A 13,332-nucleotide genomic window follows, 5' to 3' on the forward strand; every position below is an offset into this window, starting at 1 on the left:
GTCGTGATGTAAGCGCTTACCTCATCATAGTCGTGATGTAAGCGCTTACCTCATCATAGGAAATTCATTCCTATAAATAGGCGGCTTATGGTTCATTTGTATCATCACCAAGATCATTTGCTATACACACCAAAATCTCAGACAATACATCTGAGTGAGAGCAAAGTGAGGTGTTCCATAGACTGTGAGAAAATAGTCTGTGAAGAAAAATAGAGTGCGAGTGATATTGTAGTAAGGTGGAAAATCAAAAGAGTGTTATTTCTTTTGTGGGTGTAGTGGTCTTAGGAGTATTTATACTCGTTACTACACAGTGTAAAATTCCTTACTATAGTGATATCAGCTGCTCCTTTTGGCCGTGGTTTTTTCCCTTATTCAGAAGGGTTTTCACGTAAAATCTTGGTGTCATTATTGCTGCATTTTATTCTTGTTGATTTAACCATAACTTAGTGTTCCGCGTTTATCACTAATACCGTGAATATTGTTTTGCGAGTCTATTTTATTCCCAACAAGTGGTATCAGAGCCAAGGTTCTGTCTGAGTATGCTCTGTGGTTGCAGCACAGTCTGAACTTCCACATCAGAAAAGAATTACTTTGGTATTCGAATAAAATAGTATTTGTATTTGTGATAAATGATGGAAGTCAACACTAGTAGAATGGTTACTTTGAGTGGCGTAAATTATGTCATTTGGAAGGGCAAAATGGAAGATTTGCTCTATGTCAAGAATTTTCATCAACCTGTCTTTGCCAATAAAAAGCCTAATAATAAATCAGATGAAGAGTGGAATTTGTTGCATCGGCAGGTTTGCGGCTTTATTAGACAGTGGGTTGACGATAATTTGTTGAACCATATTTCTGGGGAGACACATGCTCGGACCCTATGGAAGCATCTTGAAAGTTTGTATGCTCGAAAAACTCGTACCAACAAGATGTATGCAATGGTATGCACTCGACCAGATATTGCTCATGCAGTCGGTGTTGTTAGCAGATTTCTCGAAAATCCAGGGAAAGAGCATTGGGAAGCTATGAAGTGGATACTCAGGTATCTAAGAGGAAGCTCAGAGGGAGCTATACCATGGCAGTCGAAGTTGCAGAAGTGTGTCGCACTATCAGATATGCTGACCAAGGTGGTACCGAGAGACAAGTTCGAATCGTGCAAAGAACTTGTCAGCATGCACTCAAATTAGAAGCCAGTGTACCCTCCTTCAGGTGAATGGGACTGGAGGGGGAGATTTGTGGGGTCCAGTCCTCTATCCCATATTTTAAGAAAGGAAGATTTTTCTTCCTTTGACAAAATCACATTGGTAGCAATTGTGGAATTGGCCAACAAGTCAATTCTTTTGTTCACATAGCCGTGATGTAAGCGCTTACCTCATCATAGTCGTGATGTAAGCGCTTACCTCATCATAGTCGTGATGTAAGCGCTTACCTCATCATAGGAAATTCATTCCTATAAATAGGCGGCTTATGGTTCATTTGTATCATCACCAAGATCATTTGCTATACACACCAAAATCTCAGACAATACATCTGAGTGAGAGCAAAGTGAGGTGTTCCATAGACTATGAGAAAATAGTCTGTGAAGAAAAATAGAGTGTGAGTGATATTGTAGTAAGGTGGGAAATCAAAAGAGTGTTATTTCTTTTGTGGGTGTAGTGGTCTTAGGAGTATTTATACTCGTTACTACACAGTGTAAAATTCCTTACTATAGTGATATCAGCTGCTCCTCTTGGCCGTGGTTTTTTCCCTTATTCAGAAGGGTTTTCACGTAAAATCTTGGTGTCATTATTGCTGCATTTTATTCTTGTTGATTTAACCATAACTTAGTGTTCCGCGTTTATCACTAATACCGTGAATATTGTTTTGCGGGTCTATTTTATTCCCAACAATATGTTCCATTGGCAGTTAAATTATAGCAGTTTTGGACATACCAGGCCATCATTTTAACTTTCAACGAGTTTATTTTCCTCCAATACCAGCTGCTATCCATAGGAGCTATATGGGTCCAGATACAAGTATCATTTTTCATATATACTCCATGTACCCATCGTACCCACAATGATTCTTGATTTACTACCAATTGCCACATGAGCTTTCCCACTGATGCCATATTCCAGGTTCTGCATTCCTTCACATTAGTCCTCTTCTAGCCTTTGGTTGACACACTCTATCCCATGAGACCAATGCAGTTTTCCTCTTTTCCTCTGAGGCACCCCAAAGGTACTCTCTACATTTCCTATCAACTTCATTCAAAATACTTTGTGGTAGGATAAAGGCAGCCCCCCAGAAGCTATGAATGGAAAAAAACACAACATTCAGCACCTGTAATCTTCTAGCGTATGAGAGTGTCCTAGCATATGTTGTGGAGATTCTACTAGTGATTTTGTCTGAGTAGTTGTTGACACTCCATCTTAGACCACTTCTTAGGCGATAGAGGCAGTCCCAAGTATCTAATAGGAAACTCCCCTTGGGTAAAGCCTATCCTAGCCAGTAGTAAATCTCTCACCTGGTCAGTAACTCCAGCTATGAAAATGCTGGATTTCTCCATATTGGCCACCAGTCCTGTAGTAGCACTAAAGTGGTGCAGTGCTTCCATTACTCGACTTACTGAATTCACCTCTCCTTTACAAAACACCATCAGATCATCCGCAAATATCAAGTGTGTAAGTCGAGTTGATTTACACATGGGATGAAACTTGAAGTCTAGCAACAAACTCATACATTTCAAAATTCTTGTCAAATACTCCATCACTAGAACAAATAGTAGGGTGAGACAGGATCCCCCTGTCTTAATCCCCTTCTTCCTTCAAAGTACCCATACCCCTTTCCATTAACTTTAATAGTGAATTTAGGTGTAGAAACACATATCATTAAGAGTCTAATGAACTTTTCTGTGAAACCAAAACCAAATAGTGCTTCCTCTAGAAACTCCCAGCTCACCATGTCATATGCTTTCCTAAGGTCTATTTTCATTAGACATCTGGTAGTTGTCTTTCTATTATAATGTCTAAGCAAATCATGGCATACAAGTACATTATGAAGCATGGACCTCCCCTGCACAAAGGCTGCCTGATTATCTGCTACTATGTGATTCACTACTTCCTTCAGTCTACTGCACAATAGTTTTGAGATACATTTATACAAAACATTGCAGCAAGCAATTGGTCTGTATTGACTAGCATTTTCTAGGCACTCCAACTTTGGAATATGGGCTATATTAGTAGAATTAATCTGCGTGAGCAGCTTTCCATTTTGAAAAAACTCCAATACTGCATCTGTTACATCTCTTCCCACTATCTCCCAAGCAGTTTTGAAGAAGTCACTCCCATAACCATCTGGACCAGGACTCTTGTTCTTGCCAATCCCAAACATTGCAGTCTTGACATCCTTCTCATTAAACTCTTTGAGAAGGTTAAGTTGGTGCTTACTTGTCAATATATTGCCATTCTTCAAGAAACCACTCTTAACCTTTATTCTACTAGGAGCTTTCTTTCCTAGCAGGTCTTCATAAAAATTCACAAATACTTGAGCAATGGCCACTGGATCTGTCTGCATTTCACCTTGATTATTCTTCAATTGAGTTATAGCTTGCTTTAGTCGCCTATTTTTGATAACTGACTAAAATTAGGCAAAATTGGCAAGAAGTTAGTAACTAAAATTGCATGGAGATTGGCCTCTAGGGATCCAATAATCAATTTAAGTTCCTTGGTTATAGTGTTAGAAATATGTGAGAGGATATTGCATTTTGTATCCTAGTATTCAACACTCTATCAAAAATAAATAAATATTGTTCTAACTTGGAGCGATTGTTGAGTTGCTAATAAAAAAATCTGCAATTTAAGGGATTTAAGATTTAAAGGAAAAACAAAATGTAGTATCACTAGAACTTTTGGAGAAATATAGAGACTTCGACATTTGACTTAAATATCACAAAAACATAAAGGGAAAGGAAAAAAGAAGAAGAGAAGAACATATACCTCGATGACTAGCTCCTTTAAATCGTTGGAATCAATTTAATTTCAATAATAGGAGAGTGATCGTTATTCAATTTTTTGCGGGATTGTGCTTCATAAGGACTGGTCATTAATTTTTGCTCGTGCTTCTCATTTAATGAAAATTTATGGGCCAAAGTACCCTTATTCGTTGGTCTATGAAATCAGATATTCTGGGTTCGATCCACAGCAGAGTCGGAAAAATAATAATTCGCAAGACAAAGTTTCATAGAACTATGCCTTGTCTGGTGTAGTTCTTTAGAAATGGAGTTATCCGGCATAAGTTGTGTAGTAACTAATTTGCTCCGCATAAATTTATAGAAACTTCCCCTTGCCGGCATAAGTTCTGCCTTGTCAGACATAAGTTTTGTAGAAGTGAAGTTATTCCGGATAGCATAATTTCTACAAAACTATGCCGAACAGGCATATTTTCTATGTAACTTTGCGCGAGAGAAGTTAGCTCATAGATCCATTTTTGTTTTTTTTATTTTTTATATCAAAATTCGACCACTTTTTGTTACTTAAAGTGTCGAAGGATAAATAATTAAAGAACAGCAATTTGAGAAACCAAAATTAAAATCTATCCTAAGATAGGGATATCTGTGCGAATTGCCCATTGTTATTACTAGTGGTGCGAATTGCCCTTCTTTTGAGGTGGTCTTTAAATTTTGCCCCTCATATTTGTGATCTTTAAGTTTCGCCCTTCGCTTGGATACCTGAGGTTCTGGGTTCGAACTCCTGCTCAGGCATAAAATAAAATAAAAAAATTGGCAAGGCAGGGTTGGGCGGACTGTATGCCAGATCCGGCATACAGTCCTTAAGGAAAAACTAAAATTATGTCGGAGGGGGCATAACTTTTCCTCGAGGCATAGTTTAGTTATGCCTTATGGGGCAGAACTTTTTCTTAAGGAACTATGTCTTATGGGGCAAACTTTTAATTAAGGTAAAACCAAAAGTATGCCCCATAAGGCACAACTCTTCCTTAAAGCATAGACTTTACCTTATAAGGCAAACTTTTAGTTATGCCTTAAGGAAAAGTTCCGCCTTATGGGGCATACTTTTAGTTATGTCTTATGAGGCACACTTTTAGTTAAGGCATAACTAAAAGTATGCCCCATAAGGCGGAATTTTTCCTTAAAGCATAATTAAAAGTTTGTCTTGAAAAGTAAAAAAAATAAAATATATGCCTCAAAGCAAAGTCTAGCCCCTCCGACATAACTTTAGTTTTTCCTTAAGGACTGTATGTTGGATCCGACATACACTCCCCCGGCCATGCCTTGCGATTTTCTTTTTATGCCTGAGCGGGGGTTCGAACCCAGAACCTCAGGTATCTAAGCGAAGGAAAAAACTTAAAGACCACAAATATGAGGGGCAAAATTTAAAGACCGCCCCAAAAGAAGGGAAATCCACGCAAAAAAAAAATGATTACTTGTGGCCATTTCCAGCCCAAAACCATCCCGAGGCCCAAGGTAGATGATTCAATAATTTCATTAATTTTAGACTTAATATATAAAATATATATTAGACATATAAACTCACTTCAGTTCAATATTTTTTTGGGTTTTTTAAAAAATTTAAGATATATATCTGATACATTAACTCGTGATTTTATTGAAAGAAATTGATAATTGCTTCGATAAGGTTCGACTCGAGTTTTCAAAGAACTATTGATATGTATTTAATGTACCAAAATCTTGTTATCTTAATTCTTAAATATGTTAAAATTTGAATTAAAAAAAGTTGCAAAATAGAAAAAATATTATTAACAAACCAAAAAAAAGAAAATAAGACGCATAAATTTGAAACAAATGAATTTTTAAAGAAATGGGTGCAATTTCGGATTGAAAAAGGAAGAGATTAGGATGCAATTGCACATTATGAGAAACATACGGGGTTGTTTTAAGCATATCAGTTATAAGTTTCATTCTGAAACCCTAAAACCATCCTGCTAAATATAAAGCTGCAGCTGAGCCAAATTCGCCATTCTCTGTATTCAAGACCCACAGTTTCAGCACAAGTCTCATAAGCAACAACACCATGGTAATCAAATCTATCTAAATCACTAGTTTCTCTTGTCTTTATACACTAGTTTAACTTGAATAATGTGGATATATTCTATGTAATTTCCTGCTTAGATTAGTTATACCTTCAGTTCAATCCATGGGTGATCTGGGCATTCTTAGATTAGTAATTGTTCTGGATTTCTAATGAAAAGATTGTGTCTTTCCTCTGTTATTGTTTAATCTCTTGCTTAATAAAACACGTGTAAAACATGTAAGTTTACTCTATTTTACTAGATATCAGCAGTTTAGGACAAGGATTGGTGGAATTGGAATTACCCAGTAGACTATCTTGATACTTTAAGTTTCTCAGACTTTTGAAAAGTGATGCAAATTGGATACATCACATTTTAGGCATATATAATGGTTGGATAAGTTTTGCTCTGTAAACCAAAAAAAAAAAATTAGCTTATGACGAGGGTGTTCTCTTAATTTAGACCGATGCATAAACTCTAAATAAGCCTCGTTGAACCTTAGTCAGAGGCGGATTCAGGATTTTAAGTTTATGGGTAGATACCATAATCCTTTTTGCTTACTGGGTTTTTGATAGATTATTTATGCATGTTAAATGAATTTTTTAATACAAATATAGAGAGTTCTGCCGAACCCCTTGCTTCCATGGTGAATCTTCACTTAGTCTATTTTTTTTGAGGAATTTATTGTTTGCTTAGTGGCATAAGTGAAGGAAAGAATGGTCAGTGTTAAGCTTTCTATTGTTACCTATTTGTTGTAATGTTGATGACTTGGGCTTGCAGTCGAAGAGGAGGACTAGGGAGCCAAAAGAAGAGACTGTCACTCTTGGACCTTCTGTCAGAGAGGGAGAGCTTGTCTTTGGTGTTGCCCACATTTTTGCGTCATTCAATGACACTTTCATTGTATGTGGTAACCATTGAATTCATTGTTCTTTATTGTCTGGTCACGTTGTCTCGAGTAGTTATGGACTTTGATTTTTGGACTGCAGCATGTGACTGATTTGTCTGGAAGGGAAACAATGGTTCGTATTACTGGTAAGGACTATATCTTTTCACAAGAAGGCTTATTTAGATTTTAATATCTTGGTATGTTGTTGAGGAGCTTATAAATTACGAGCTCAAATCCAACATAGAGCCTGTTTGGATGGGCTTATGCCTATAAGCTGCAAACAGCTTATAAGCTAAAAAAAATAAGTTGGGATAGTCTAACTTATTTTTTTTTGGCTTATAGGCTGTTTTCAGCTTATAAGCTGCTTTAGATAAGCTAAGTCAAATGGGCCCAATTATTTTTTTGAGCTTATTTTAAGCACAAAATGACTTTAAGCTGGCCAGCCAAACACTCAAAAAAGCTAAAAACAGCTTATAAGCAACTTATAAGCCAATCCAAACAGGCTCATAATCTGGCTTTTCATTGCTTTGTATACATTAAAAGTTAAGGTACTCAATTGTAAGCTCTGTTTTAACTACGACAAAAAACCAGCTGAACAACAGCTTTGCCATGTAGTTTCTTATATTATTTGATGCCTTAGTGCTATCCTCGACTGGCATGGCAGAAAATCAACTTTTGTTTTCAACGTCAGTTAGGTTGCATTGGTCTCACTTATACTTCCTGTCACATTTTTATTGAGGATTGAGAATTAGTTTAATATCATAAGTCGGTGCATAATGTGATTACCGTGTTCTTCTAGTTGACGTTTGTGACTTATTCTGAGTTTGCCAATAATTCTTGGCTGTTACTGCTGTTCTCAAGCATTATGGCCCATAGCACTTGGGCGATGTTTATTTTGTTAGGAAATTGAAAGAATATGAAACTTGTTACCTTTGCATTATCTCTGGTTATGTTGGGCTTCACAAGTTTTTTTGTTGTTCCTAATTATTATTGTCCTTTCTCACGTCTCTCTGCAAGTAGCCTATAATCTTTGAAGCGTTAGCTATGTTAGTTCTAGTACTGAGAATTCCTTTGCCAACTATACAGTTCCTCTAATTCTTCAATATAACTTTTCTTTTTCCCATACTTAGCTTCTAAACTACTGTTTCTATCCATACTCACCCTTACATTGAAGCTCATTTTTTTGTTAAATGCTTAGCTTTTGATGTCCTTTTCCTTCTTCTGTATTCTCTACCTAGTATCAAAACTTTGAAGATTTATCTATTTAATTTCAGTATTTCTGAATTATGAGCCTGTTGTTATTCTGACTATTTAAGTGCTGCTTCAAATTCTGCATCCTAGCACTTCTAATCAATAATCATAGGCTAAATCTCTATTTAACCAACCTTGTGCCTTTACTTCCTCTTTGTCATTGCAACCCTATGCTTTACTTCCTCTTAGACACTCAGAACCTTTGCTTTCTAAATGTCATACTGGTGCAGCAAGCGTATCTAAAATGTTTGCATGGGTGGTTTTTTCCCGCATTCTCTTAACTTGAAAGGTTTGAATGGTTCCTAGATTTTCCGTTGATGATTTAGTGCTTCAAAAGCATATCTATATTTCTGCTTTTAATGATTATCTCTATTATTTATTGGGAAAAGCTGTAATGAGTCTCTGCTGTCACCTGTTTCTAATAGGTGGTATGAAGGTCAAAGCTGATAGGGATGAATCTTCCCCATATGCTGCTATGCTTGCTGCACAAGATGTTTCTGTTAGATGCAAGGTCGTAGCTTATATTCAGTTCTTATCTTCTTGTATTCCTTACCATCTATCATCAGTTGAATAATATGTTTCCATCTGCCGACACTCCTTTGAATTATGTCTTATTGAATACAGGAGCTTGGCATCAATGCGCTTCACATTAAGCTTCGAGCCACTGGTGGAAACAAGACTAAAACACCTGGACCTGGTGCTCAGTCTGCTCTCAGGGCTCTTGCTCGTTCAGGAATGAAAATTGGTCGCATAGGTAATGTTTAGCCTTCCTTCTAGCTTTTGTGTATCAAAAGTTAAGAATTATCTGTCAGTTAATGTTAGTAAACCCCTCATGACAAATGCTTCATGTGAAGTGAAATTGGGATGATCATAACTCTCTTCATTAATTTGCAGAGGATGTGACTCCAATTCCTACTGATAGCACTCGCAGAAAGGGTGGTAGGAGAGGAAGAAGGCTCTAGGCTTGCTGCTCTTGTCAAGAAGCAGATGCTTATTCTTGTTGAGAATGTTTAGTTTCGATATGAACTTGAATCTTGTTCATCTACTATGTAGTTCTATTGATGTTGGTCTTGCCTATAAATTTTGCTTCTATTTTGTGGTTAAATTTGTGAAACAATTATGAGAAATATGAATTGTGGCCTAAAACCAATTTGCTGGTTGAGTATTCCATGGTTTTCCTGTCTCTTCGGTATGTTGATGGCATTTTTTGTGTGATGGAAAGGGAGAGGAAGGCAATAAAATGCTGTTGTGGTAAAAACAAATTAAAAATAGTAAATAGTTTAAATGAGTCATCTGCTCTGCTTTACTTTCTGATACCTTCCGTGCTGTAGGTAATGCATTTCTGGGTTTCTAGTAGTAGAGAATTTTATGTCATTTCTGAGTATGGGTGCTTGAATCCATTCTTGTCAAATCAATTTTTAGGCTGAATAATATGCAGCCCCTTGGATTTTGTCAAGATATTCTATTTAGACTTCTTATCTGGGGGTTCCACCTATTAAACACTTTATCTATATTCAAACTGTAATTATCAAACGCATTAAGGCCAAATTTTTTTCCAAATTATTCTTTTCCCTCCCACTCTTCTCCTTTCCGTTCTTTTCCAGCATCCTGCCACCATTAAAGGAAAGGGAGATAAGTTTCAAAATTAAATAATCTAAAGAAGAATCTTTCCTTCTTAACATTTGACCAGAAATACTTGTATCTCTATTTCCCACCTAGAGACCATCCAAGAAATTTGGCCAGCCTCCATTGTCGACTGCAACAGAGAACCCAGCCGCCAAACTCAGCAACAAATAAAAAAAGAATAAAAATCTCCTCACAGATCTCCTTCGACCAAACAAAAGCTCAAACCGACCTTCACTATTTACTACCACAGAGAACCCACCAAAAAGCATCTCTTGTCAGTTGTCATAATTTAAACAAAGCTTCAGTACAACTTTTTTATTTTATTTTTTATGACAAGGATCCCGCAGTCGCTACCCTTCGGGTATAGGTAAACCCCGCGCTTCTGCGTAATAGCCCCAAATCATAAAGGAGAGATAACCCGTACTAGGCAAGTCCTGTGAGACGAGCTCAATCCAGAAGACAAATCTCTTTTTGTCGTAGACAGGAGGATTCGAACTTGAGACTTCCATTATGAAAGCCCCATGCTCAACCAGATGAACTTTGTTTTTGCCACCAGTAGTGCAGAACCGAGCTTGAAATTTTTGTGATGAACATATTTGATTAGAAAAGAGCTGAAGAAGATGGACAAGTTTAAGGGGATGTATATGCATTACGCTTATATATACACACTTGCACCTAAAACTAGCAATTCAACTTAGATAAGCTACATCAGGAAATATGTATTTTAAATTCCATCTAGCTATTTAAACCAGTTTTTGTTGGAAAAAATTGCACTGGAGAAATAGAAACATTGAATAATCTTTGTTCTTAAGGAATCTATGCTCCCGTCAACATATAGGATAAAACTAATTGGTCCGAAATTTTTAAGAAAATTAGTCAGCTTTATTTTCAAAAATTGAAACCACATAAGTGAAATTGACATTCACAGCTACATTACTCCGAAATTTTTATGTTGAAGTCTATTGCGCATCATCATAATATAAGTAAAGAAAACTAAAAATTTCCCGCCAATTTGGGAGAAAATTAAAATTGGATGGGAAAAAAGAGGTTTTCTAGAAAATCGGCCCGGCTTTGCGCTGCTAGATCTCGGAAAAATATGCAAAATCAATTTTTTTTTTTTGCATAAATCAGATATCCGAGCGCAAAGTTATGACTGTTTAAAGTTTCACCAATTTACAACTATTCTTTCACCAATTTATAACTACTCTTTCTCCTATATTTTTATCTAATTGAATTAGATTTATATTCAAAATAAAGTTTTAATTTTAATTTAAAAAAAAACAGTTTTAATTTCACGAATTGCAAAAAAACAAAAAAAAAACAAAAAATTAAAAAAATCCATTTCGTGAATTGATTCACGAAATGCAAAGGAAAAAAAAAATCTTGCATTTCGTGAATCAAATCACGAAATAGGTTTTTTTTTTCTTCTTTTTTTGCATTTCGTATCAGCTTCGTTCATTGAATTGACGAAATAAAAAAAAAATCCATTTCGTGAATTGCATCACGAAATGCTAAAAAAAACAGTTTTATTTAATTGCACGAATTGCAAAAAAAAAAAAAAAAAAAATTAAAATGCCTATTTTGTGAATTGATTCGCGAAATGCAAAGGAAAATTAAAAAAAAAAAAAAAAATCTTGCATTTCGCTACACATGTAGCGAAATGCAAGAAATCATCGGCACGGAACAGTACGTTGTGTGGGTATTTCGTTGGATAACCAACGAAATATCCATTTTGGTCTAAAAAAAAAAACATACTATTTTTGTCTAATGACTGTAAAAATAATTCATTTTGGCTCCGAACTCGAATTGCTTATGATTTACAAGCCAAACAAATTTAAGTATAGCAAAAAACTTGAAACGAGTACACGGTGAAGAAGTCAAGTCTGTTAAAAACAAATTTAACTATTTTTTGACTAGGCACTTGGATCATAGCCATCTAATTTAAAATTCAAGAACGTTTAAAAAATGGAGTAATAATTTCCAATCGTACTATATCTGTCTACCCCATCCTGCCAAGTTCGAAAAAGGTGACATGTCGAGAAAGCGATCGAGTAAAGGAGGTCCACATCATCCTGCGCTCGAGAAATACGCTGCTTCAGCCCTCGAATCAAGGAAAAAAAATGTTAAAATAAAATAAAAAAGATGGCATAAGTTATTATTTTGTCAATAAGGGACAACATTCCTTTTCTATTCACAATCACTAACCCACAATCAATCGCGTTCACAAACTACCTACTTTCGAAATGTTACATCACAAGTTCTCTTAAAATATCAAAATTGTTTGGTACCTTTTTAAAATATATACATATTTGACACGCCAGCGAACAGATAAAATAGCTTTACATCAGATTATAATGTAATTCGATGTTAGAAAATATATAGCAAATATATACTATCTAATTTTGGTCAGATACTTGATCGAGTGTATTTTTTGTAAATCTGCGTCAATATTACCATAAGATAGTCCTTTTAAACATACATTGAGTCAAACGCTCTCATTTTCGAGAGCCGTATGCAGAAGTCTAACTAATAAGTATAGCACGAGCGGTATTAAAAACTGACAAATATCTATTGAAGAAAAAATTTACTACTTATAAACTTACGAGGATGACCTTTCGTCGTACCCAAGCCTTTACTTATTAATAGTAGAAAAGAAATAAGAGGTAATAAATGTCCGATGGAACCGAGGTGTGCAAACTGGCCCTTAAGATTCAATAGGTGAAAGGATTTTGGACAGAGAGATTCAAACGTGGAGAGCAATTTCCCCATGCAATGATACTTTGTCTCTTGCAAATGTCTTGGAATCCTCCACTGCTATGACCAGCTGGATTTCAACCCCACACCCCCGAAATACGTCCATATGGTTAGTAGTTTGCTTTCCTATGCGACAGCCCACAGGTCCTTAAAGTTATTTAAAAAAAAAAAAAACTTAATCATTGTTGTCTATTATATTGCTAATACTCAATAACCTGATAGCTCAACAGGTATTTCGTTAATCGTTATGGTTAAGTTTTGGTAATCCTTTCCTAAACCTTATTTAACAGATATGGCTAGGCCTGTGCACGAATCGGTTATCATCAAGTTGAACTTTCGAATTTCGACTTTCTAAAATTCTCAACCAAACTCGATCTATTCTAGGTTCAATTCGATTCGTTTTTTATTATTTCGGTTCGGTTACACAAATCGATTTGTTCGGTTTATTCGAAATTTAAAAAGTAACCATTTCATTTCAGTTTTAGAGTAAACATAACAAAAAATAATAAGATCCTAAACTTGCAGCCTTATAACCAAGATATTAACCAAGAAAAAACCATAAACTTGCAAGCATAATAGCATATAAATAGCAAAACAAGAGCTTGACAACTTGTGCAAGCATATAAATTCGCCAACACCACATTACATATACCAAATTAGTCATATTAGTCACTAGTGGCATATAAATTCGGTTTGTTTGGATCGGTTTGGTTGATAATTAAAGTCAATCGTATCTGAACCGTTAAATCATAATATTTTACAATTACATTTGTAAATCGAAATTGAATTAT

The 13,332-nt window shown here is 35.7% G+C and overlaps 1 protein-coding gene across 1 annotated transcript; it reads left to right on the top strand.

Annotated features, from left to right (window-relative positions):
• Window positions 1–5,870: 5,870 nt before the first annotated feature.
• LOC132622986 (small ribosomal subunit protein uS11y) lies at window positions 5,871–9,326 on the top strand. Its single transcript, XM_060337680.1, has 6 exons — window positions 5,871–6,029; window positions 6,805–6,924; window positions 7,011–7,056; window positions 8,587–8,672; window positions 8,786–8,915; window positions 9,056–9,326. The coding sequence occupies exons 1-6, from the start codon at window positions 6,027–6,029 to the stop codon at window positions 9,121–9,123; spliced, it is 453 nt and encodes a 150-aa protein (XP_060193663.1). The 5' UTR covers window positions 5,871–6,026; the 3' UTR covers window positions 9,124–9,326.
• Window positions 9,327–13,332: the final 4,006 nt, after the last annotated feature.

This window comes from Lycium barbarum, chromosome 12 (assembly GCF_019175385.1).
Source record: "Lycium barbarum isolate Lr01 chromosome 12, ASM1917538v2, whole genome shotgun sequence".
Lineage (NCBI taxonomy): Eukaryota > Viridiplantae > Streptophyta > Magnoliopsida > Solanales > Solanaceae > Lycium > Lycium barbarum.

Coding starts and splice junctions, on each gene's coding strand:
- LOC132622986 (XM_060337680.1), top strand. Junction 8,673..8,785: donor ATGTTTCTGTTAGATGCAAG/GTCGTAGCTTAT, acceptor TATTGAATACAG/GAGCTTGGCATCAATGCGCT. Junction 8,916..9,055: donor AATGAAAATTGGTCGCATAG/GTAATGTTTAGC, acceptor ATTAATTTGCAG/AGGATGTGACTCCAATTCCT.